The sequence below is a fragment of the Falco rusticolus genome, chromosome 1, assembly GCF_015220075.1.
Source record: "Falco rusticolus isolate bFalRus1 chromosome 1, bFalRus1.pri, whole genome shotgun sequence".
Taxonomy (NCBI): domain Eukaryota; kingdom Metazoa; phylum Chordata; class Aves; order Falconiformes; family Falconidae; genus Falco; species Falco rusticolus.
The window spans coordinates 6,510,168-6,537,823 of record NC_051187.1 but is presented as its reverse complement, the minus strand read 5'-3'; the positions used below and the strand labels follow the sequence as shown (position 1 = coordinate 6,537,823).

Below are 27,656 nucleotides of genomic sequence, written 5' to 3'. Positions count from 1 at the left end.
GTAATTTTTCACCTGCAATGACTACAAAAAAAACTCAGTAATCTGATAAAGTGACAAACTGCAAGCCTAAAACAAAGATCAAAATCCTGCTTGGGTACCTGAAATTTAGTCTCAAGTTTTGTAAGTGGTTAAACACTTGTTCTAAAGCATCATTCAAACTCCAGATGGTATCTAATGAATGTTTGGGATTATAAAATTAGATGACTGTTCCTTTCAATTATATGTTATTGTTAGTCTTTCTGCTAAAAGTAAATATGTAATTTTCCCCCCATATCTTTTTCTTAGTTTGTATTCTACGAAGAGCCATAGCTGTATCCAGGTCCAATCCTGACTCCCTGTTGGTGCAATAACTAAACCTCTGTTGTTTATACACCAAGAGAAACATCCTATTACTGTTTGCTTCAAATAAAACCATTAAACTTGTGCAGTTTTATCTCTGCTATCATAAAACGCACACTTAGGTCTACAGTGTGAAGTGTAAATTCTTCCCCTTGCAAAAAAACAAGTAAAAAACCTCATTTGTATTTCCACTGGTAATCAGGTTTTAGAAAGGTGAAAAAATAACATGAATGATATTTATGATATGAGAAGCTGATTATACATGAAGTAAAATTCTTTATTGCTGATACAAAGTTCAGACATTATATAACTTGATTTGTGTAATTAACGTTTTTTCCTAGGGGAAGGATAAAACAGGCTATTTCTAGAATGCAATTTTCCTTTAAAAATGGCAGTATGACTACAACAGCACTAAATGTAAGACTATGACTGCAAGAGTACACTGGCACTGCCTAGCAATGCAGCCATTCATAGAAAAATGAATTTTACTTGCTGTGTATTTTTTCTATTTATATATTTATGATCAGTGATTTATAGCTGCTACACCTTCACTTGATTCTATAACTTCTCCTGGCTATTGAATTTTGGGTTTTGTTGTTTAACAAGCATGTATTGCCCATGACTTCAAGATGACTGTCTAGCAAAAAAACACAGGAAGGAACATAAGTTAAACGTCAACTATTCCACTTCAAAAGTGTTAAAGATGAAACTTCTCTTGAAGGTTACTAAGGATTAAGATACATTTTTAGCACATAGCTAATGTAGGAAGTTTACTGCATTTTGATGTAAAATACACCACTAAAATTTCTGTTCCATATTCCTGGAAAGCCATCTTTCGTGTGGTTTCCAGTTGAGTAGTTCAAAAGGAGAGACTTCCTTGCTACAAAACACTGACTGCATTTTAAATATTGCCCATTTGCTGCTTTCAAAATACCTGGATGCCAACATGTTATTCTGACTGGTACTTTAAAATTGTTATTACTGCTGTTGTAGCCAGGGATGTTTAGACGGTTCCATTCCTGCCTGGCTTTCCACCCATTTTCAGCTTTTGCTTTCAAGGAATCACTCGTTGTCATCTCCTGTCTGTAATTCATATAAGTGTACATAATGCTGAAAATCTCACACCAAAAACCCCCTACAAAAATCTAATGGAACATGAAAGCAAGTAAATGGAATTTGGCACAGCAATTAGTTTGCATATTATCTTCAGACCTTGTTTCTTATCCATCGACAAAGTAACAGTTAAATATGTATAGCTCAGATGCTTTGAATTCTTTAAGAAATGTAAGTACAGAAGGGTCAGAACAAAATAACATGAGACATCTGGGAATTAAAACGTAGCATTCAGTTTTTCAGTATTAGATTTTGAAAAATTATTTGCAGTAGCTCATGAAACCTGCAGAATTTTTTATATTTTGTAGCTTGTTCCTTTATATAGTCCTGTGTAGCAGCTGGGGGATAAGTTTATTTCTTCAGTTGCTATGTGCCCCAAACTTTTCTGTCCTTATTCCCATTGAAACTATTCAGGTTCAGGTGGAAAGCTGGTGCTGAGCTGGCTTGCAGAAGTGCAGGAACGTAACTGCATTGCAAGGTACTTGCACTCCACAGAGCTGAGAGGCATCGTGTGCCTCTTCCTCTGAGAGCAGAGAGCAGCCACAGATGATGTACCGGTACATGTGTCAAAGGCTTGTTTAAATGTTGCACTTTGACGGGGAGCATGAGGGATGTTCAGGTTTTCTGCTTTGCTCGGGAGACTCAGAGCATTTTGATCTCCCCCTCTAGCTTCTGCCTGCTCTCAGCTACAGTCCTGGAAGGGAGGCCACAGTCCGGCAGTTTAACAGGCTGCGTAATCTAAATTATACGTTTGCACAGACTATGGTTAATTATTGTGTATTACTTCATGCAGTGGTTCTGGAACAGTATGATCCATACCTGACAGAAAAATATACCATAAATTCAAGCATTACCTTTTATTTTCCCACTCCATTTATAGTGTCTTATTGTTACCTCTGTTTTATTGCTGGTTTCAGGTACAGTAAGTGTTGTATTAGCCTTAGCACCTTAATGACTCTTTAGTCAATAAAACTTTTGCTTAGAATCTGCACTTATAATTTCATTTTTCTTTGGGAAGTATTTTGGGAATATTTACAAATGTTTTTGATAAGTTTCGCTTTAAAAAATAGCATGGGTTTCCAAGCATGCCTCCCTGCAAGCTTTGCTGTCTAGATTACCTCTGCAGTGTTCTTCCTCGGATCATACTTTTTCTTTTTTTCCTATGGACCATGCTTTTAAATCCAAAGGGCTCTGCTGACCGGAGGGACACCCATTTCATATCCACAAAGTTTTACAGGGGAGACAGACCAGACAGCCTGCTACTAAAACACATCTCTGCTGAAGAGCCTAATTTCTTTATAAAGTCACTAGAGAGTGGAAAGGAATTTCCATTGGATGATTCAGAGCTCTTAAATTAGCAGAGGACAGTCAGGTGTGAGTATCCCTCAATCTGCGTTAATATATTGTTCAATCCTATTTTGTGTTATATTAACCAGCAATAAAACCCCATTTAACTGTAAATATAAAATTGATTTTGGTTTAGAAAAACACAATAAGCGTGTGATGATGAGTAAGTGTCTTTTGGATTCTAACTCTGCTTTTTGTGGATATGAATATTTTACAAAATTTCGGGTGACACCACTTGTAATCTTTAGGATGGACAGAGGTGCATTCTTGTAACTAATGCACATGTTCATTTCCCACTGATTTTGAATTACTCATGTGAACAGTCTCCTTATCCTGTAGTGATGACAATACCACCACCTCTTCCTGATTTATATTCTGTTCCTATAGCAATTTAATTCATTATCCCATTGACTTTCTCCTCTGAAGCTGAACATTAATCTGAAGGTTATAGAGATTTTACTAAACCACCCTTCCATTAGACATGTGTTCTCTCATCTGGTACTTTCCTCAGAGGCTTATTTTTCAACATTAATAAGCACCGGAGTACAGTAAACTTATCTTCTGGCTGAAATACTTAAAAATGACCGGCATCATTTCCAATAAAGTCTCCAAAATGTAATACAGATGGCCTGTGGCAACTGACAGATCTGAATTTCAAACTTCCTTCTGCAAGCCGTTGGCAGGAGTGCCAGTGTTCTGAGGCATAGTAGGGGCTGCTTAGAGCTAGGTCTGCTTTGGTGTTGCAACCACCTGTAAGGACGCGGTTACGAAGGAGCACGAGTGTCCTGTCCTCCCTGCTCAGTGGCATCACTAGCTGATTTAATGCTCCCTTCCTCAGGAAGGACTATGTGCTAGCAAAATCTGATGTGAAGCCATGCTGGACTCACAAATCCTCACAGCAATGAGGCTTCCTATAGAGAACAAACCAGAAATCAGACCTGGGAGAGGAATCTAAATATTGGGTAAGTGTAGGGAACTGTGTGGAGAAAACAGGAGGGTTTGTGCAGAACTGACCCATAGGTTAGAAAGGTAGGCAAAGCCTCGAGCCAAATGGCACGTGGGAGGCGCAACTGAATGGTCACCTTCTAGGGGATGAAATTCCGTGGAAGAAGACAGGGGCCTTATCAAATAAAAGGAGATGTAAATGGCTTGTAACAAGCAATGCGATATAGTGTTGGCCTGTACTTGCTGTTTGTTGTGACATGTTAATTGGCCACGACTTGTTCTGCTTTGCCAACGTAACTGAAGTCATAGCACATATACCGTACTACAATACTTTATTCCAATAAAGGGTTTTTTTGTTTGGGTTTTTTTGGGTTTTTTTTGTTGTTGTTTGTTTGTTTGCTTTGGGTTTTTTTGGTTGTTTGTTTTTTGAGTTGTTGCGGTTTTGGTTTGTTTGGTTTTTTTTGGTTTTGTTTTTTTTTATATAGAGAATACCAACATTAGGGTTTTTGGGGAGGCTGTTTGGAACCACACAGGTAAGTCAAAGGTGCACAGAAGGTCTCAGTGACAGAGCTGCATTTCTGATTTAACAATTCAGACTAATTCTGCAGCAGGCTGGATTAAATTATTCCAGCTGGCTGGATGCTTCTCATAGGCTGTCTGTCCGACAGTCCTGCTTCTAAAAATATCAGAAGTTGGATTTGCAACACTGATCCCTGTGATAAGTAATCCTTTACTATCACCAGAAGTTACCCACTCACATTGAATATGACTGCAGTTAAGAGAAATTGCAGTAGTAGGAGAAGGCTGATGTTTCAGAATTTCCATCTTCCCCCTTTGATTCCCATTTTCTTGAATTTTATTTGGTTTTCTTAGTGGCTTTTAGCAGCAGCAAAAATAAATGTCAGTTCCAAGCTATGTGTATAGCTTGCAATATGTATTCATTTATCTAGATACTCTTCTGCCTTTTATTTTACTTCTTATGTAGTGGATGAAGTAATTGTGTGTTTATAATCTCTGTCAGAAGAAGAAACATGGTTTTTTATGTGTTGTGGGCTATGGTCTGTTGTTTGAAAGTCTCCAGTTGCTGAGTTTGTGAAAAGTGCATAACCCCAAATAATTAAGCTCCTTGACTTTCTGCCTTTACATTGATAAGGCTACTATAGTGCACAGCCATAAAGTCGTTGGAGGTCTTGGCAGCACATTTTTCATTATTCTGCTTGGGGGGAAAAAAAAAAAAAAAAAGGTATGGGTTTTTATGACTTTGTCACATGGTAAAGTTAACAGGTCCCATTTCCACCATGGACTTTTTGGAAGTTGTTACCTTTTTATTTTAACAAGGTAGACAGAGCTAGAACAGCAGCACTCTGGTAAATTCTGCTGTAGTTTGTACTGCTGCTGTCTGAAAGGAAGATCGTCTTTCTTATTAAATTATATGGACTCTGAAGCATTAAAACCTGTTTTGCATAGTGACATTAGGCAGCAGACACAATTGATTGGTGTCTTAGTTGGGGACTTTGCTTGACCCAAGATTTTCTTTTAATCATTGTAATACAGTAGGATGCTTATGCAAAGAGCAGGGAATTAAACACACTTAAGTATGTATCGGAGGGACAAGTAAATGCTTGATGTATTTATTTAAGTATTCCAATGCCTGCCTTTCTTGCTATGTTAGCAGTGCCAAACATATTGATGATAATCTGATACACAGTTTTAAAGCCCTTACACTCAAACTACTTAAGCATGAGTTCAGTTATTCTGCCTACTAAAGTGATAATTAGGGGCTGAAAGGTAACCAGATTATTGTAGAGATCTCTCTTGACAGCCTTTAACACCTAGTTAAATGTTAAAGTCTGTAAATTACAAGCCTCTTAGTATCATTCAGACCACAGTATATTTTGAAATAATTTGCTGTTTCTAGATTGGTTTTCATGCCATGGTGCCACTCCCATGCTGTCTAGCCTGCTCTGTGTGCCTGCCCACTTGCATAACATCTTCACTAGGCAAAAATAAGTCGCTAAGAACAAACTGCTTGCTTAGTAAGGCTGTTAGGTGGGATTTCCAGATGCGTAAAGAACATTGCAGCTGATTCAAGATACATTGGGGCTGTTTAAAAGCTTCTGCCTTGTCCGCACTTGGATTTAATTTAGATTTGTTTGAGCCAATCTGATAGTTTCCCAGTGCTGTGAGGGAGAGGCATTGCTCCTTCCCCTGACTCCTCCCCAGGTTCTCCTTGTCCCTCTGCAATGTGCTGACTTGAACATGCCTTGGAGACCTCAGTGAAAATGAAGGGTCAGATCTGGGTGGGAGTGGAGGGAAGAAGGAGCAGGAATTATCCAATTGTGATCTACTGGAATAGTTTGCACTTCTTGGGTGACTTCATCCTTGGGTATTGTTTCCATAGGAAAAAAGAGGTTTCAATGTAAAACCTGTAGTGATTTTGTCCGACACAAATAAGAACAGCAGTAACAAGGCAGTGTCATGGGAGTTAGTGTGCAATTAGCAGTCAAACAGTGTAATCCTGCAATGATTTTTCTCTAGTTGCCTACAATGGCTAAAGCCTAAGCCAGCAAATATTCGTTGCTATTCTTACCTGCACTAGCTAAATTAAACTAATGCACTTATACAGTTATTTTTCTTTATCCCATCTCCTCTGACAGCATTAGCCAAAGCAGAAGTGAACAGTAATTAGCAGCAACAGTCTTGAAAGCATACGTTACATTATAAAGACATGCACTCTATCATAAAGTCAGCTAGCTTGTTTACAGTTTTCTTACTATAGTTGCTGGGAGCTGTAGACATTACATTTTCCAGAGCTGAGAGCTTATCGAGAATCACTTACTTATACAGACAGCACTTGTACAGGTGGATATATATTCCAAGAACACCGTCAGCTGCCATCCTTCACTGAAAATGTGCAGCCATGCTATTCAGCACGATTGATTTGAATCTGTGCTTGTAATTTGGAAACAGTATGTGTTCTGTAAATAAGACTTAATGGTGCAGATGCAGGTTCAGATTAGTAATTAATACTTGATCTTATTGGAACTTACCTGTCCAAAACAACTATCTGAAACTTTGAAAAACACATTCTCAAAGGCCAGAATTCATCCCACCACCTGAAAAGGAGGGGTCTAGTCTAAGGTATTTGGCCTGTTGTTTGTCTCTGCTCTGTCGTCAAGGGAGATGCATCTCCACAGAGTGATTTGTCCTGTCCTACAAGATGCATCTCTGGCCCTCAGGAATGATCATCCTCTGAAGATGCTAATCTCTTTCTATTCACTGTAGGAGGCATTCAGATAACTAGATGAATCCTGCATATGTGCATGACTGACTGACAGCAGTTTCCACTTAGCTAGGTTTGCTGCTTTTATTGAGGAAAAACTGAAGGTCTCTGTTAGCAAATACCAGACATTACCAGTACTTCAATACCACTTTCAAAACCAGGGAGCTTAGTTAGTTAGTATTGCAGAACAATGCTCTATGTTTTTACCTTTTGTTGCAGTCTATGACTGATGAATTTATAGCTTAAAACCTCTTAAAAATGATGCTGATACATCATATCAAGTGCAACGGTATGCTTCAACCAGATTTTTGCTTTGTTCTTCAGTCAACTTGCTTTTGTTTGAATATTGCTCTTCTGTAAATTGGAATAGCAAAGCAAGGACCTTATTTACTACAGCATTCTTAACTTTCAGCTTGTAAAGGAGTAATACATCATATGTTCACTTATCACAGAATTTAACGAAGGCAACCAGCAGTCAAATGTGTAAGACATGAATAATTTCATAAAAAAGCTGGCATTATTATACATCTATGTATCTTATAAAACAAAGCAAATTATTACCATCAATTATAATACCATCATTTGACAACTCTGCAATTAATTTCCTACTCTTAAATAACTGCTGTTGCACAGTGCCAAAGAAAATGCCATGCATTAACTGACTCATCACCAGAGTCTGTGATAGATAGTACAGATGGTAATTTGATTATTCATCTCCAAGAAAATAAATGCTTTATTATGAAAACCTATTCATTTAGGTCTTCTGAAAGAATGATGACAGGGATAACTAGAGTGTCTTTAAAAATAATCCCTACAGGAATATACAGTTATTCTGAAGCATTATTTCATTTGTTAAGGTTTGTGGAGTAGAGTTGCGTGCTAGATAGTTCACAGACATGTCACAAAGCTGAAGAAAGTCTACAGAACCCACGCATCTTTTCTATGTAAAAAAGTTCCTACGTATGAAAAATGGAAAGGCTCTGCTTTGTCTACTAGAAAGTCTGAAAAATTTACTATACATCTTGAAAAACTACTCCATATACAAGACTAAAATATTTATGCAGCAAGAGTAATGGGCCATCCTGCAATAGCTAGCAGGATCATGAAATGATGGTCTTTCCTGGGACTATTACAGACATGTATTTAAAATACAAAGCGAGTACCAATTCTGCCATGGTTCACTTGTGGATTTAACTTTATTTCTTGAGGAGACCAACAGACTTCTGTAGAACCATCTCTAAAATTAAGTATCACCTTATTTTCACATGATTCAAAGACAGAATGATACTCAATGTAAAGTGTTACACACCAGTAAGTAGCAAAAGTAGCACTTTCACAAGAATTTGAAGCACTTTCAGTATTACTTTGTGGTTAATCTTGTATTTGCATTTACTAGAGATATAAAAGACCTATCAAAAGATACTCCATTACTTTGTAAGTAGCGCATATGAGAATATAGGCTTGCATATGCATACAATAAATACAACAGTTTCATTTTTAGATATGTCACACAATTTTCAGTGCATAAGGGAAAAAAAAAAAAAAAAAAAGCAAGTCCCCAATTTTCAGAATCGATAAAGGGAAACAATTTTTATGAGTGCAAATTAGTTTGTAATTTGTAATACTAAAAAAGTACTCAGGCAGGAACGGAAAGCAAGTAATTCATACTGGTTCATTTGTAACTCCAAGTATGTTGACATACCTCCCCAGAGAAAGCCTGTCCATTGAGTAGGTGCTCTGATCCCTGGCTGTCTTCACTTCCAAAATGTAACCGGATTTCCTCTAAGCGGTGACTATACGTCATCGGTCCTCCAGAGATGTTGACCAAATGCTCTTTGTCTAATCGTAGAGATACATGTCTCCCTGTATTATACATTGTCCCACTGACCTAAACAAAATGGGGGGGGGGGGAAAAAAGCATTTTTTTCAAAATAATCTGTAAATCCTGGAAAGTAGTTATACATACTTCAAGATTTTGCTCTTTACACATCTTCATTTAAATGTAGCAAGACATCTTATTGTTGTGAGATGATATACACAACCTGAGGTTATGCTTCAACTTCTGCTTTGAATCTTTTACACTATATTCAAATATTTTGCTAAATCCATATGTACATATTTTAGCCAGGGGCACATGGTTAATACAGTGAATAGTAATATTACACTTCTAAGCAGGCTTTTAAATATTTTTTTATGCAAGGTCTGAATAATGGCTTCATTACACAATTTCTGCACTGAAAATGGGAACATTTCAGCTGACATAAATTATTTAAATACACTTGAACAAATCTGAAATTTAAGTCTTTTTTCCTTCTTTTAATATTTACAACAAAGTTATCCAAAACTAAAGGTGCTGCAAAAAGCAGAGATATAATTATTCATAAATAGGGAGCCCTACTCCTACTGGAGCCGCAGGTAAAGAAATTCATTGTTGTCCTCTGGAAGTCTCTTTGTTTTCTTATGAATATTTTATGTTTACAACTGCCGGATATTTTAGCCATAGTAGTACAGAATTAATTACAATTCGATCATGTATATCTCTCTAGTTCCTACTACACCTCACATAGCTATAATGCTCTTAAAGATTCATCTTTATTTTTAAAAAGACTGGATGTTGTGCTTCATTTGCAAACTGATTTACAGCTGCTGTAAGGAAAAAGAAAATAATTGTGGAAATTTTTCATATGGAATATAATTCTGTCATGATTTCCACTGTCACAGGAAAAGTTCCAAGAGCAAGAGATTCCCTAATTTATGCCATTAGAAAGTGAAATATGCCAGTTTGAATTAAAGCAGAACTGTGATTTATTTAAAAACATTCTGCATGGATACAAATGGTACACTTGAATAATATTCATTTCCTTTAAGAAGAGGAAGCGTAGCAATAATATGCTTTGTTGCACTTCAATTTAAAATTAAAGACATGACTATTATGTATTATATCCTATACTACATCAGTGCTATAGTAATTAACATTGCTGCAGTGTCATTTTATCTGTAATACTAATTACTGAGTTTAAATGACCTGTTTTCTTGCACAGTATGTTGTAAAAAGTTACACTGAACAGACTGTGCAATAGAACTAAATGGATGAGATTAAACAGCCTTTGATTGTTGCTTTTTAAAAAAACTTTGATACAGATGTTCCATTTTTTGTGTTTATTCCAATTCAAAATAAGCAGTAATAAATTTCTTATGAAAAGTAATAAACACAAATAATCTTATTCATTGCAAATAAAACACAATGATCTTATTTATAAATGCTGCTTAGTTTTTCTGCTTGACTTTGCATGCATCATAATTAAATACCAAGTTCAGTTTAATAGGTGGAAGGTCAGTTTATTGAATTCGGTTTCAGTACACTGCATGTGAATGACATAAAATTGCTAATCATAAGTAACAAATGTAGATTAAAAACAAATAGGGGAAAATGGTTTAATGCCTCTTACATTTGGAAACTCATGCTTCACTGAACACAGTTAAATTTAGCAACTATGCAAAATATTCAGAATCCATTTTCTGACTTAAATTGGTACAAATCTCAAATTAGGTTACCATTATTTTCTCTCTCAAGGTAAAAGTGACCCAAATAACCCCTAATATGAATCAAATAACTCTCTGCAGAGCAGAGAGGGGAAATTATAAGAGGCAAATTTATGAACAGGAGTAACATTTGTCTTTCTCATTTCTCCCCTCATAAAAATGCAGTGCTTGTAATGAGGCTGCATCGACTGTTCTAAAACAGAATTTCCCCACATAACTGCAGACGAAGAATACAAGTAGTGCAAGGAAGGATCTGACATGCCTCATTTCTGACCTGCAGGGAGGGAGGAACACTTCAAGGGAGACTCTAAAAATCTCCTCCATGGACACACAGACTTGTCACCATGTAGGACAAAATCCAAGAATTTCCATATAAAAAATGCAAGACCTTGCCCTTTCATCTGCCTTCTTAGGTTTAAATGAAGCACTACTATTCTTGTTGTCAGTGTGTGCCCAGGGGAAGAGTAGCTGCATATACTAGTCCAGATGCAGGACCAAACTGCACCCTCAGAACATGCCCAAGCCCATTTCTTTTCTCGAGTGTCAACAGACACCACCATTACTGGCAGCTTTTAATGGGCACTTCTTTCATGGGCATTTGCTTACTACAAGAAGAACAGAAGTGTCTTATATTTGCCAGGTACTCAGATTATATCTGAATGAAAAATCAAAATATTTAGGAACATTTTTTAAAAATATATTTCTGGAGACTTTCTGACTTGTATGGTAGGCTGTGCTTAATTGTGGGAAGTACCACCATAATGCTATGTAAAATTGTTTATTGCAGTTCAGGATACTGTCTGTTTTATATACAACCCCCAAATTTTATCACCTTTAAAAGCGTGCATTTCAAATATAACCATTTACAGTTGTTAGGACACAGTCACATAAACACAATTCCTTTCTCTTTGTGAGCTCAAAGTGCACAAATGCATTATATTCAGTAGGAAAGTGTCATGCAAAAAACAATGCAAGAAAAAAAGAAGTTTGTCTTCCATTGTTTTCAGCAGAAAACAACACATTGTCTTTTCACTATGCAGTTTCAACTGCTACTGGAGAAAAAGAAGGTTCCAATCTTATTCACTATGTGAACCTACCGATAAAAGAAAGATTTTCCATATTTTACGGTACTGAGCCTTTAAAGTAATGGTGCACCCTCATTTTAGAAGATCAAACTGAGTCAGTTTTGTTGAAAGCAGTTGCATGTGGTCTTGTAAAAGGCTGCAGGCACAGAAGTGAACAAGGAGGTATTTCCTGTATTTTGTACGTTCTCCTACAGCAGTATGAAGACTGGGGTACCGTCTGGGAAAGACATTGACTCTGCCTGGTACTGTCAGCAATATCTACTACTCCAGAAAGCATTGCATTTATTTTTTATAGCATTCTGTGGACTGGATAAAATGTTATAGGGTAGTTTAAAAGGATAATAGAAAAGATCTGTTAATATCTATATAACTATTTTCCTAATATGTCAGACTAATCTTTGGTGCTAAGTCCTTCATAGTGATGGCCTTTGTGTTGCTTCTTGCTCTGCTATCTAGTAACCCTTTGGTTCTGTAAGTTATATAAAGATGTAAACACAGCAAACAAACTTGGGGAAAAAAGAGCACTAGATCCTATTTTTCAGAAGGATCAATATTCACATTTATCTTATGCACTAGAAATGAGACTGCAGTAAAGAAAATATATATATATGTATATGTACATATATGTATATGTATATATATATATATATGTAATGTCAGTAAGACCCTGTCTGAGAAAACAGCGAAGACCAACATTGTCAAAGTTAATGATCATATCACACTCTCAGTTGATCCCGTTTTCCTCATGCACTAAGAAACATTTCCAAACAGGTTATTTTACCTGTGGCAAAATCCCCACATAGAACAGAGCATGCTGATGGGCTTCAACCTTAATTGCAGAACAGTTCAACTTTGGTAGACTTTAATTAAATTATTAACATATTCCTGATGTAGTTATTTTCTATTTAATCTCACTACTTCTAATTCTTGCTTCACAGAGCTTTGTGCACATAATTCCCCAGCAGCATTATTCTCTCTTTATCTTGATGCAAGACAGCCACACAGGCGCACGCTGCTAATATATTCTATACTACGTTTCTAAGTAAGATCTGAATACTCATGTGGTATCCGTGTATAACTTGCTGGCCCTGTGATCACAAAAAAGCCCCAATTCTGCGCTTTGAAAGGTGGAACACAAGCAATGTCAATACAAATGCATCCCTAATAAACACAAACTCTTTGATGCATGTTTATCTTGAAACTCTGCAGACTTTCATGACCATTAGGAAAAAGAATCCCAACACATTTTTTTGCCTAATGATGTTCTTTAACCCTGCAGCTGTGGAAGTATTTTTGTTGTGTCCTAGTTAACTGTACGTATTGTTCCCTTCATCTTTTCTTCCACAACTAGTCCTGAACTAAATATTTTTCAGAACTTTGTGGCCTACATCTTCACATTACAGTGTGTGTTAAAATAGCCTTCAAAACCCTAAGCAGGAGAAGTGACGGAAAAAGAAGCCTGTTTCAGGGCAAAGCCATGCTAGAAATGTGCGCAGGGGATGCAAAAGGAAAGGAGAGGGAGCTGAGGTGGCTTCTTTGCCTTTCAATCCCACGCTTACGTTAGCAGTTCACTTGCATCTTTCTTCAAAGGGTAGCACAGGCCCTCTGCTTTCTGAGGGCCTTCACAACGTAATGAAATAGTGCATTGTGGATTTATTCAGGTAAGAGTGGTCTGAAGATTAGTTCCAAGATCATTTTTAAATTTGTATCGGTCTCTACCAGTAGAGCAGCACTGAATGTAAGGAAGCAAGAAAATCAATTGTGTATGGCTGCCTGCTGTGGTGTCCTTGGATCTTATCTGCAATATTAGATGTTCCTTTCTTTAGGATGAAAATAGATACAGTCGGAAGAAGGCCTAGTACTGTGTAGGGAAGCAAATCACCAAGGGCTGAAAAGTGTTTTGAAGGTGTCGTAGTGCCCCAGTTTTATGTCCTGCAATAACCAAGTTTCGATTATCTGCCACCTGGCTTCCGTATTTCCCTCCTGGAGCCCGATGTTGCAGCAGAGCAGGAAAGCAGCTCTGCTGGCTCAGCGAGCGGTGGGCTTTCCTCCCCCGTTAGCAGCGCCTGAACTGCTCATGCCACATACTTTGTCATTACCTTTGCTTTCTGCCATTCAGTATCAATGCAGCAGCAGGCAGTGGCTGGCCTAGGGAGCACAGCACGGATCCTGTAATGCGCCGCAGGGCTTCTGCTCAGCTCTTCTCCTTAGCAGCTTCATGGAAGCACCTAGTGCTCCGTGGAAACACTAAAACATGGACACTAATACTAAACTGAGCATCTGCCATCTGTGGGTCTCAAGAGTTTTTTTTTAAATGCTAAAATAAGTCTGCAATTGTTTTTTGTCTCACTAGGGTAAGTCAACATTAATACCAGGTGGTTTTGTTTTCTTCTTGACACTTGGGACAGGTTTGTCCTACGCAAAATTCCACTCTGTAGCTCAGGTCACCTGAACCTGAGTTCCTAAGTGCAGTGATAAACTCAATCATGTTTTTCTGAGTCCTTCAAGCAAGTTCCTTTCATTTAATGTTCTTTTTGGTAGTTGTTCATAGAATCTTGACCAGACCATATTATGTGATACGAAGTACCGTTCTCATTGATTTAAACGGATTGTACTGTAGTAAGTACCTTGTACCTCTCATGTGCAAAGCAACGACTTCACAGTTTGAACACAGAGTTTACACAGACCTCAGGGCAAGTCTGTGATTTGAAATCTGACTTTAGGGACAGTGACAAAGCATTGCACCAAACTAGAATTTCAAATGTAACCTACTAAGGCACGCTGCTTTGCTTTCTACAGCAGAATTACATTCCCTTAATTCAAAGCAGTGGCTATAGAAAAACATTTATTTTCTTAATATTGTGCTTATGGCATCCAGTTAGTTTTACAAGTACTTTTATGCTGCTGGCTCGATTTTCTGGCTGCTGTTAGAGTGGACCCAAGCTGGAACATAGAAGGATTTTAGTTTTCTTCTTAGTTACTCAACAGTTATTTAAAAAGGTTATTCTTGTTCTTTAAAGTCTTCTCTTAAAGAGGAGAGTGATATAATCAAATAGAAGACAATTGTTCTATAGATTTTCCAAACTTTTGAGAGCTCTGTCCTTGTCCTGAAGTTTTCTGTGTGTATATACACAGACGCATGCACAGACCTAAGAATTTTTTAAATTGTTTTTAAACAACTGCTATCTGCAGATCATTCAGTTTTATTTAAGTGCTTTTGATGAATACTTGTACATTTGCATAGTTAGTTTTCATAATAATTTTTGCTTGCCTTTACCTTGATGCTTAATCATTTTATGCAACAGTATGTAAAGAAATTATGGGAATGCTGCTAGTACAACATAATTTTCAAAATCATGCTTCCAATAAATGGCATGCTTCTTAACCTTGTAAGTTATGGTCTTCTATAGATTTGCCTATAAGCGTCTCGGGGCCTTAGGCACAGACACACATTCAAAATATTTCATGTTTTATTTTTGAAGGCAATGTTAAGGCAGATTCCAGCTGTGCGTCCTGCAAGCTTTCCTTGCTGCCAGCAGAGAGCACTGCTGACCCATTCCAGGCAGCTTCCACCTTTATTCCATGGGGACTTCCACAGCCAGGAAGAAAATAAAAACTAATCTTTTTTGTGTGACACGACTGTAATCCGTGGCTTTAGTTTCAGAAGTGGTGGTGTCAGCTGTAGGACTCTCAGAATTGTGGGCTCTGTTGCAATAAGCAGGTTTCTTGTCTACGACAGAGTGCTGGCGGGATGCAGGCTCAGCAGGTTGCTTGGAGGCCATCGGATAAGCAAAATATCCTGACTGCCTTTCTGGCAAGAATCCAATAGATCTTATGTTATGTTTATTAAAAAAAAAAATGGAAGGGAGGGAAATAAAGATAAGGAAATACCAGAGTTTTGATACAGTGCCACTCACTGGGAGGGAACTGCAATATAATTGCTGAGCTTTTGAAGAACAACAGGCATCATCATCAATATTTGATTAAAAAAGGCCTGCGTGAAAAATGTAAAATATAAGAGAGAAGTGTAAAGACTAAAATAATCTTTTCATCTTCTTAGTTGAAAAGTTTTAAAAAGGATATGATGTTAATGAGTCCAATTAACCCATTTACCTGCCTAATGTAATGTGTTATGTATCAGCATATGGCACGACACACTTTTTTTTGCTTTTTAGAGCACCATTTTCAGTAAGCATCTTTCCCATTCACTGCTGCGCAGTTTTGCCTGTTTACTTCCTTTAAGTGACTGATCTGTAAAAAACTTGGAGCAAACCTCATAAATTAAATATTCAGGCTTACTGGCTAATGAGCACAATATGTCAATTTTCAGTGATCAAAATAATGTGCTTCAATAATGTATACACCATTCTGTAACAAAAATATAATTTTAATAGAGGACCCGCAGGGTCATGGTTAGTCTGAGATAATTATATGCCACAGGATGTGAACGAATGAAACTGCTCCTAGGACATCGGTAATAGCCCACAGAGTCTATATACCACATGCTGCCTTTTAAGGGATAATAAAGTGCTTTATTGTATTTCCACTACTCTGTTAATGCAGTGATTTTTGCTTGTTAGTAACTATGGAGCCTAAAGCAGATGCAGCCAAATTTATGGTGTTGACAGCGTTAATAATTGCTGGGCACGCTGACTCTAGCTTTACAGTAAATTCATGCTCAACCACAGGTAAATCATACAAAGTAGGTGAACTTCATCCCAGAGCTTTCATTGGATTTTTTAAATTAAAATCAAATTATTGAAATAGACAAGCAGAAAAATTGGCTTCTGCGACTGGATAAGGGATCGGCTTGCACCAATGCTGGCTGAAGGCTGGAGGGACCACAAGGATTTGAAGAGGGGGATATGTCTTGCTGCCAAGAGCTTCCTGCATGGAGGGATCCATTACGTGCTGTTTGGGTTGGAAAAAAGAAATACTGAAGAACTGAAGAAGGGAAAGCAGCCTGGATCTCCATGTTCACCGCTTCTGTTATGTAGTAGTATCGTGAAACCTACAGGCTAAATATTTGCAGGCAAACTGAAGTATGGAAAAGGAATGTGTGAAAAGAAGTTATGTGGCAATGTGACCTCAAGGGACTTCCCATACAGCAAGAACCATGCAGCACGCAGTTACCCAGCAGATAAGGCAACAATAATCACAGTCACCTTCAGCCCAGTTAAATGGTGAAGGGATTATGAGACATTCTAAGTTATTTGTGATTGTATGTAGAATGGGGCAGAGACTCCATACTGAGATCATTGTCAGCTTTTGGTTTTTTTTTAAATAAATAGTATTAAGGCTTAAACAGCAGACATGGATGTGTCTGCACTGTGGTAGATTCTGGGGTGACTTTGGTTTGTTAGCAGAGAACTCAAGTTCATTGTGAGGAGCCTGTGCCGTGTTAGTGTTTAAAAAGGATCTTTCAGGGTGTTCTACACGAGACTTGCACCGTCCAGTTGCAGAACTAGACTCAGCAATTCGCAATCCTGTGTGTCTACAGCCACCTTTTACCACTGATGGCAAGTCTCGCACTGTGCTGTGACACAGTTGCAAGCAATGTATGAAAGAGGGAAAACTTACATTTGCGTGCTCCTTTTAGTTTATTAACCTTATTTAGAATTAGGCTAAGTCAATAAGTAATTGAGAGAATAACTGAGGCTTGGAGAACTCATTACCCTAATTTAGTCTAGCAATCTGTACCAAGATTTTAGTTTGAAGAATCTGCACTAAAAACTGTGTTAGGGATAATTTTTGTCTCTGATAAAGGCATGTCAAAGGAGCTGCCTTTTTAAAATCTAAAGGCTTACATAAATTTTCAAAAGGTTGTAAATGGTACAGAAGCCTACAAACTTGTGAGAAATCCAGATAAATGAAAAATTACTCTTTCAATTTTTTATGTGGGTTTAAAATGTAAAATTGAATATATTAAAATCCTGAGGGTCTAATTGAGTCATTTTTTAGTGAGTGATACTGAGATGCACTGACCTTTGGTAGCTGCCTGGATTTCAGAGCTCTTCTTTCAGAGAGCTCTTTGGTTGAAATGCCAGAGTTTTTTACAATGGAATCCAGATCAGATGGAATTTATAGGACGTATATTGAAATCAGCATGTTTCACTTTCCTTATGTTTTTCCATATAGCAAGAGAGACTTTAGGCATTAGTTGCTCAATATCTCATATGATCAGTTGCATACTAATAGATGTATTCAAACTTTCTAATATCTTTATTTTGCTTGTACATTTTCTTCAATATTTTTGTTCCCAATGCAGCTTTTAAAAGAAACTTCCCTGCTGAACAGATGAGATACAGTATCTTCCTGGGATACTGGGAAGTATCTTTCAAGCTAAGTACTCAAGTAACAGTGTGGTGTTGTGTAGATTATTAATATACTCACAACTTTATTTACCTCCATCTATATATCTTTAGATGTATATACATGTATCTATATATGTGCGTACATATATACATACACAGAAATAAAATCTTTTCTTTTTTACTAACGGCTGTGAATAGAAATTGGAAGGAAAATGTCCTCACACACAAGCCTAAATTAGTAAGTCAGCAAAACCTTCTTGCTGTTGTGCATCCAGAACATCAGGTTGCTGCCTGAAGGACAGAGGAGCATACAGCTTTCTGAGCAGGGTGAAGGACGCCTGTTCAAAGTTCATCTGTTTTGCACAGCAATAAAACACACTGTTATTAAGGTTAACGATACAATTTTACAGGAGCCAGAAAACCCCATTTGTTGTAGATCTTTATTTCTCTAGTTCTTTTGCTTCCAGGAAGTTCTAAATTTCTACACCTATTAAGTTTTCATAAACCCTCTAAAATAATGAACTGCTGCTTTTTGAAATCCTCTGGCCACTCTAGCCATGGAGTTCCAAGAAGGAGCAACGTACTGAACACTGCTCGAGGGAAACTGTAGTGTCTGCGTTGTGGTGTAGCTGGAGAAGCATGGTAATAGTAAGTCAGTGGAAATGTGGAGAATCTATAAAGCTCAGCTTTTTAGCCATGAAAGGGACAAAAGTTTTATCAGCTTTTTTAGCAGAACTGTAACAAGTTTTTGAAAGTAGTATATTTCACAATATCAAGCTGCTTCCCAAATCACTGCCAAGGAAAAAAATGCATCGTTATTGCAAAATAATTTCCTGAGCCCTGTATCTCTGGAGGTAAACTAGTATTTAGATAACTTGAAATTTGACCTCAATAAAATTCATTATGTGTCAAGGCAAATCCTTTGTGGCATGCAAAAATCATGAGCTATTCTGCCTAGTAGCATATTTCACTGGTGCTTTTTTGAGCAGCAGAAGAGAGCTGTTGTGTCCTGGCCTGCTTTTTCTAGTTCTTTAAAGAAGGTGAATAAATTAGCCTTTCCAGTTACAAATATGCCTGCTCCTGTTTAACAGGGGATTGTTTTACTTTTTTCGTTTTATCTGCCTCAAAAGGATTTGTATACCTTTTTATGTTGAGAAAACAGTGGAACTGCAGTAGAGGTAGAAATAAAAGAAAAACAAACAAACAAGCCCTATCCTGAACTTATCTTTGCTTTTCCTGACATTTCACTCTCTTCCAAAACTCTTTTTTTTCCCCTGATAATACACTTTAAAAATCCACAAACCCACTTTTTTTTTTTTTTTTTTTTTTTTTTTTTTTAAATAAAAGCTCTCTAAAAGCATCAGTTCTAGCTTAAGTAGAGGAATCTTCTCTGTGTCCCAATATGCCTCTAATTCAAATGTGCCTGAGAGCCAATGTGCACGTTGAATGGAAGACTGGGAAACTTGGGCTGCAGCATGAACTTGAGCTCCAGGCTAAATGACAGCATAAAGACAGACCTTGCCCCTCCTGATGTTTCCAGACTTGCTGTTAAGTGTGCACATCATCAGTCCAGTGGATGTGCACACTGAACCCTCTCAACCAGAAAGCTTCCTAAAACTTCACTTATGAGCGCTCTTCTGCTAAAACTTGGTCAAGAGATGTTGTGTGTATTCTGTTGGGGTTTTTTGCTGGTTGGTTGTTTTTTTCCCCCACTCCATGCTACCTGCTGTGTTTATAGATTGCATGGCTATGTGGGAAGAGCTGTTTCTTTTTTTGGTATTCTAATCTGTACAGCTCCATGTATACTGGAGTTGTGTAAATGAGAATTTTTACAAGTAATCAAAATGACACAAAGCTCTGAATACCAAGAAGCACTATTTTCCTCTTGCATCATTCCCAAGCATGTTTATTCCATACAGAGTGAAAAGACACTTTTCCACTAGCTCAAATCAGGAAGAAATGGTGAGAAACTATTCTGAAAAAGGCTATTAGAAAAACTGATTTTCTATCATGCCAATTTACCACCAGTTCCCTTCTGTTTTGCTTGGTCACCGTGCTTACCAAAATATGGATGTATCTGGCTTTGCAGAAAAGTCCATAAGGAAAAGAGAAAGATGTTAAGGGATAAAGTTAGCTCAGGATCAGCATATGACGAAGTGCTTTTCCAATAGGGATACAATTTAGACTTGATAGGATCTTAGCTTTCCAGGCATAAAAGACAAGTTCATTTTTAACAAGTGTTTTATCATATATATTCTAAAGAGTTTCAAGGATGTTTAAGTTGTTGAAACAATAATGTTGACAAGTCCACCTTTATTATCTTCCCAGGAAGAATCTTTAAAAATAGTAGTTGATATTCGGTTATGGATCAGCACTCCCATTTATTAGTAATTGCTTTTCCTCCTATTTTTTATACCCTTTTCCTTCTCCGTGGCATGCCAGCTGGAGGCTGAATGCTCCCAAATGCCTGTGATGTGGTACCTTTCCCAACTCTAGGTGTTTGCACACGCACTTGAGTGTTCACATTCCCATTTGTGATGAATTATAGCTGGGAAGTTGAAAGGTACTGAGCATTTTATTTACAGTGTAAAGACAGCCTTGCGCTCTTTATCCTGGAGGAAGATGAGTTTTAGCGTTCATTCTCACACTCAGATTTGCTGCTCTTGCCTGCAGTAGAGGAAAATACTTTAAATGTGCTTATGTTCTTACTAACTAGATAGAACTTAGGCAGAGGTTGAACAGGAGCTTTCAAAAATTAACTCTTGCAGATCAGAATATGTATTTCCTACATGACGTTCATGAAAATTTCAGCACGCTTAGTATTTTTAACAATTTTAAATGCACAGATTCTGAAAAATGGTTCTGCCCCTGAGCTACTGAAATCTGTGAGAAGTACCGGCTTTTAATATGTTATTTGTGGCTGACACAGTCTAAAGTAAAGATAGGAAATGCTTTCAGGCCTTCACTTACCGAAAAATACCCACTCCCTGATGTAATTGAAAGATTTGTAAGTCTATTGTGGCTTATGCCTTATTATTTTCCTACCAACTACTTCTGAAGTCTCGATGATGCCTAATAAACAAGTCCTTTAATCATCTTTAAAATGACAAACCTGTTGATAAATTGAATTTTCTCCAACAAGATATTGCTATATTGATTTTAGTACTCCATTTTTAATAAGCAGAGACCGTTCAGAATTGCTTGCTATGACAGTCTTGAAAGTAGGGCATCAACTGACTTGGCAAATAGCTGAATTTATAAGGGAAGTTTTTGCTAGAACTTTAATCCGTTATCCTTCTATTGTTGACATTCATTTGCAATAAGGACACTGGGCCAAATCTGCTGCATATAAAAACCAGACAGGCATGACTTCCTAAAATTTTCTGTGGTAGATTTCCTCTTTTCAGAGGTGATTTCAGTCACCAAACTGAATTATGCATACAGCCTTAATGACAACTTCCATCGCTAAGTACGGGCATGTTGCTGAGTGAAGGGCTGGAGCTGTTTAATGGGAGCTTGGGTGAGCACCAGCAGTGAATGTGCAGGAGTTTCTAGAGGCAAGCTAGGATAGCAAGGCTGCAGAAAGGCAATGCTTTCTTTCATAAGCCGGAGTTGACCCACCAGGGCAAGGGAAGAAGGATGATACTTTTCTTAATTGCAGCGTTTCCAACAACTGGTTTCTTCACGTATAGCAGAATAACTTAAGTGCCTTCACCATTTAACAGGCAGAGATGTTCCTACCTCTGGTCTAAATCATTTTGCTAAGGAGATACGGTACACACAATGCTTCCAGATAACATTGCGGCTAATTACATTACTCAGAGAGGAAAGGTGACAGAAACCCAGTGGCTAGGGTATGTAACATTTTAAAAGATGCCTGTAACTGCAAAAGTCTACCTACTGAAAAAGGCTTATGTACCTGAATGACTACTTAGATTCCCCTTTGGTTAAATGGGCAGAAGGTTTATATGATGATAGCATGTCTGGTACTAAAGCACGCAAATACAATGGAAACAACACACAATTTGTGCACACATTAGACTAACAAAATACATGTAGGGGCAAATATCCTAAAATATTTCCATCTGAAACTGAAAAACTATTTTTGATATTCCAGCTTCCACCTCAGCAGTGACTGTAGCTTGTGTATTGAAATTGTGTTTTTGTATATATGAAAATCCATTCTGGGACTAAAAGCATGTACATAATTATCCAAATACGTAGATGCCTATTTGCATGTCTTATTAGTGATGTGCTGCAATGCCAGCTCTTTATACAAAAGCATTCCTTTTTTTTTCACTTTTCCTACCAACTTATGCTTTCCTAGCACAAAAAAAGACTTGCAACATAAATTTAGAGAATAAAGCATAACAGAACCACCCAGGGATTACTGAACAAAATGTGATATATACAAGCTGACAATTGACAAAGTAGTAATAGATATTGAGTAAAAACCTGAATAAAAATATTATGGCCAAATCATCTTTAAGGGTTTTTAGGTTTCCAGTTTAAATACTGTGGCTTGTTGTCTTTTTCATTTATATACTAAAAAAAAAAAAAATTAATACTCCTAAATCCCTGTCTTTCATTCCTTGTATGTCTTGTCACACAAAAGCAAACCAAAATCACACCAACAGCTGCCAAGATAAAAATTCTACACTCTAGGCTGGTGTTCCTCAAACTCTGGGCCCTGATGCCATCCCACTGAAATGAGGAGGCACAAAGTGACAAATGCCAGTAATTTAATTCCCCCTAGATGTGAGACTGCCAATGACCTTCACTAGCTGGCAGCAGCTGAGCCCCTTTGAGGCAGTGGAGTCCATTGTAATGACCTGCAGACACACGAAGACTGATGAACCAGAAGTGGTCTACACACGCTTAAAGTCTGAGAAATACTGATCTAGGTCAACTTTTTCCACATCTAGGCACCTTAGCAGACATGACCTCGTTCTCAGAAGTGCTGAATAAACAGAATTCTGTAAGTCATTACATTTCAACGAAGAGGGTTGCTTTTAATAATCCTAGTTAACTCCTAAATACATCCCTTAGGCTATCAGGAAAATGTTAATCCTAATGTTTTCATGTGCAATTGTGTAAACTGATTTTTTTCCCTTCATCTTTCAGTGATTTGATTAGTTTGGTCTCTTTTTTACTGTCCTCTATATATGGGCAGTCAGCACAGTTATAGTTGTAAGTCTGCTTTTCCTATAGTACCTGCTTCTGTGTACCTCTGCAGTTAAATACAAGTGGGAAGGTTCCTAGGGGCTTCTGCTCTTCTGAGTAAAACCATTGTCTGCTCTGCATCTCTATTCTTCCTGATGTTTGCAGAACAACTTCTGAACGCTTTCTGCAATTTGCTGTCTGAAAGATACCTAAATCCTGAAAAAAGCATGTAGCACAAGAATGCGTGTGTTCTTCCCGACTGAAAATGCTCAGTAAATGTTCAGCTTTTCATTTCCACAGTGCAGTGCTTCATCCAAGCTAGGGAACATATTTTTCTCCTGATCAAGGCTGTGGGACAGTTTAGAAATTCTTATCTAAATGTGCATCTGGTAGTGCTGTAAGAGCATATGACACAGGAACAATTCAAAACACATCGTCAGCACTGACCTACCTTCACTTCTGAGTCTGAAAGGATGAACATACCATTCTGCATCTCTACTGTTGTTACAGCCTGATTATTATCCTATAGGAATCAGCAGAAGCAAAATCAGGTGATAGTTGTCCAGATAGTTGTAAATTTTACTAACTCCTTATTAAAAAACCTCCCTATCTCTGTGGAAAATTCCTATTTGCCCGTAGGGAAATCTAGAAGCTTCTCTAGAAAGCACTGAAAAAAGCACATTATGGTCCTTGTATAGGATCCCGAAACTGTTTTGCTACAGAAGTTTATAGGGACAGAATTCTCTAACATACTGTTTCAAATGTCCCAAACTGAGAGACCTCAGTTTCTGCTACAGGATATCTGTATGAAGGAGGGCATTAAAAAAGGTCAGTAGAAAAGATTAATATTTGTCTTATTAAGCATATAGAGTTTCACCATTCAGCATGCACTGCTGACTGACTGTCTTACATCTGTATTTATGTTAGTAGAAGAGGCCTATCCATTTATTTTCTGTACTCACATCATCAATTACAAGACGCTAAGCCATTAACTAGTAAGGAAAAAACCCCCACCTTTTGATTATAATTGGATAACCGATATGTTACAAATATAAAATATCTACCTGCAGTATTTTTGTTCTTATTCCCAAAATGTGCTCCCTACCCTAGTCACCAGGTACTCGGAAGTCCTTCTGCCCCTGCCCCAGCAATGCTATATGCAAAGTCTAACTCTGGGATAAATGCACATACAAAACAGCACCAGCTATGGCAAAGAGATTGAGCAAACCCTTGTAAAGCACAGAACAAAGCATGGACTAAAATCCTGGATGACTGGACCAACTTCACATACTTTTAATGAATATTTTAGCTGAATATATCAGCCCAGACGGAATAATCCTGTGGTATCCCAGCACAAGGCTGCAGTAATAGCTAACCTACCAACATGCTGTTTCTAGCAAATCAGAGACCTAAGGCTTAATCTACATCATCTAGAAAGCATGTGTGCAGAAAATGTGTAATGCCAGATCTTCCTATGAAAAAGAAGATTAAGGCTGAAAAAGGATTAGAAATTAATTAAGGAGCTTCTTCATGTTTCCTGATATCCTTCTGATCTGTGACCTGCCTATCTTCAGGGTTTCTGCTACTGATGCAGTTGTTAGCGATAGTTCGAATCACAAACACTACAAAGGATTATCATTACGCTTTAGGAAGAGCTGTAGCTTGGTGGCATGGGGTTTATTTCCCAGTTCCACACTTTCAGATCTATTGCAAGGATCAGTGGGAGAACCACAGACTAGAAGCTCAACTTCCAGGGCTCACTACTAGGAGCAAGCCGCCCTTTGATGGCGGGCAGATGTGGGAAAGGGATCAGAACCGTGAACTGGCTAATGGAACAATGGGGAGATACCAGCTCCTCTCTGATCAAGCTCTTCCGTTTCCCAGAGTTAAGCAAAATTGATCCAGGGCTCAGCTTTGCCAGCAGGACAGCGATGGGATGGTTTGGCAGCCTACGGCATAGATACACCATACAACAGCAACAAGTTAGATGCTAACGTGAAAAACATTACATCTTGGGAAGTTGCATTCAAGCTTTGCAGTGTGCTCACTGAAAGTTTTAAACCTAAGTGCTCCACTTACAGATTAAGAGTATGCAGCAGGGAAGAATTAATTCTGATTGATACTAATTAATTCGAGTTACTATTAATCATTTTGAAATTAATTACAGTATTCACTATGCAGACCGTTTCTCACTTATGATATGGGGTGTTTCCATTTTCTGGACCTTGATTATACTCTAAAATTCAACCTTCACCCCAGCAAGGGAGAACAATTATTATTTTGTTTGGAATTCACATCTTAATTTCCACACAAATGGAATTAATATGGCATGACTGTATGAGATATTCTATAAACAGGAGCCTCATCTCTTTTGTGAATATACAGCTATAAGCAGGTTCTGACGTAGAGAGTATCATATGCACTGACAGCATTTATGAAAGCAAGTGGCGATAAAAGAGCAGTAAACAACTTTTAGAGAAAGATTAGACAGTTTGGTTTCAAATTAAAACTCTAGAATTGAGCATGGAAAAGCTGGCTTGTCAAGCAGAAAGATTTTTACCGATTGTGTGTATTCTAGCACAAACACCACTCTCCTGAAGCCCCCCTAAACTCATGACATTGTCAAATTAGACAAAAATGAAGCCTTGAATATTAAATGGTTGCTTCTAAAAACGTTAATGGTATCTGAAAATTACTGTTATTATTATGTGATGCGACATGATTCAACATGAATTGAGACAAAATCAAAGCATTCATTTCTTGTTACAAAATTTTAATATATGAGTAATTCCATACAGCTGTCATGCTCAGCTCTGCGGTATTTAGTACATTCCTTTTTTCCAGCACAAATTCACAGCAGGAGGAGCCTATTCTCTCTTGCATACATCTTAGGAGTTGCTTCAATATCCATTTGCAGCTGCAGGTTACCACATTTCCATATTGCTATGGGCTGGTTTAACAGAGCTGAGAATTTCTTCTGTTCTAACTTCTCTGTCACAGAGTCTGGGGGATAAAGCAGGACGCTTCTTTGCATCCACACTGACACTCTCAGCAGATCCCACAAGCCCTTCATTCTCTCTTCCCTCTGCTTAACTCACTGTGACTAATAGGTGCAGACCACCGTCTCCAGCCGAACCTCAACACTGAAGCCTTCAGGCTGGGTTTTCACAAGCTATCAGCCCCAGACTTACTCTGCTTCCACTTAAACTGCAGCGTTGCAGTGAAACAAAATTCGATCAGTGGTGAGATGTCTGCGCTGCCTTATGTCCTCAGCTGCAGAACCTGGAGCTGCTGCTGACAAGAGGCAGTCCTACAGCCAGAAACAATATGATCCCACTGGCAGCTAATTGGCCCTAGTGAGCTAATACTAGAAAGCTGTTTAAAAACTGTCTTTGTTGAAACCTGTGCAGCCATGGATTCATACCGTCTCTGACATGCAAGAGGTCTGTTTTCAAACTACTGTCAAGTTACGTTATTTTCGCTGAGCGCCCCAATATATGAGGTATTCACAATCTGTGCAATATGCTGCACTGATAACTAGTGAATTTCCTCTTTATTGTTTTAAAGCAAAATCCTATTTTCAGCAAAAGCTGTCATTTCACAGAATCCACAGACTTCCAAAAAGACAAACCTTTGCTTGCTACTAAAAATATACGGGAAAGGGTAACTTCAGGGAATATCTAACAGTGCCTGAAAAATACAGGAAGGGACTCAAATCTGGTATCGGTATCACATTGAAATTCCAGTGAACTTCTTACTATGGAAAATACAGTTAGCAGCTGTTCTTCTTTGTCTTCTGACAGTAAATTAGTAATAATTGTGTGGCATGTGTGTGCAAATATTTATTTATCATTAGCTTTATGATTATCTTTCTTTTTTCTTACCGCCACAGCTATTCAGCCTCACTAAGTCTTCTAACAATTACATAAAGATGCCATTTGGGAACTCTAAACTGTATGTTTTCTCCATACGTGGCACACCCAGCCTCCTGTTCTCACATATACATATAGATAACTGCATCAAATTATCTTGTATTTCATGCAGTAAACCAGATTCTAAGAATTACCATATAAACATCAGGTGAAATATATCACAGCTTAAAAGGGCCTCATTAAAATGTATTTATCAAATAACTTTTGCCAACTGGAATGGACTCAAGGAGGCTTCTTGCCATTTATTTACATGGAGCCTGGTGTTCTTTTTATCGATGTCAATGGAAACTGAGTGATTCTTCTCTCATGTTGGACTTATTGTAGTATAAATCTACTGGCTTCAGTATAGCTACTCCTGATTTACGCTGCTGTGAGAAGAGAATCAGATCTAGAGTTTATAGCTGAGAATTTGTAAGTGACCATTGAAAAGATAAAATATTTGATATGCACAGGGAAGGATGCCTTGCGAAGATAAGTAGTCATTCTTTATGTATAGTTCACTTGGTTTTCTGCTTTGAATATCCAGTCAATGATCATTTACAGCAGAGTACATATAAATCAGGCTTATGAGCTATTAAATCAGGTTTACGGT

General features: G+C 37.8%; 1 protein-coding gene across 4 annotated transcripts in view; it reads right to left on the bottom strand.

Annotated features, from left to right (window-relative positions):
• CA10 (carbonic anhydrase 10) overlaps window positions 1–27,656 on the bottom strand; it is a 210,312-nt gene that overhangs the window by 40,364 nt on the left and 142,292 nt on the right. For all 4 annotated transcript variants that reach the window (XM_037406672.1, XM_037406663.1, XM_037406684.1 and 1 more), the window contains one exon: window positions 8,730–8,915. In XM_037406672.1, the coding sequence (XP_037262569.1) occupies window positions 8,730–8,915 (186 nt within the window). The remainder of the gene's footprint in view (window positions 1–8,729; window positions 8,916–27,656) is intronic.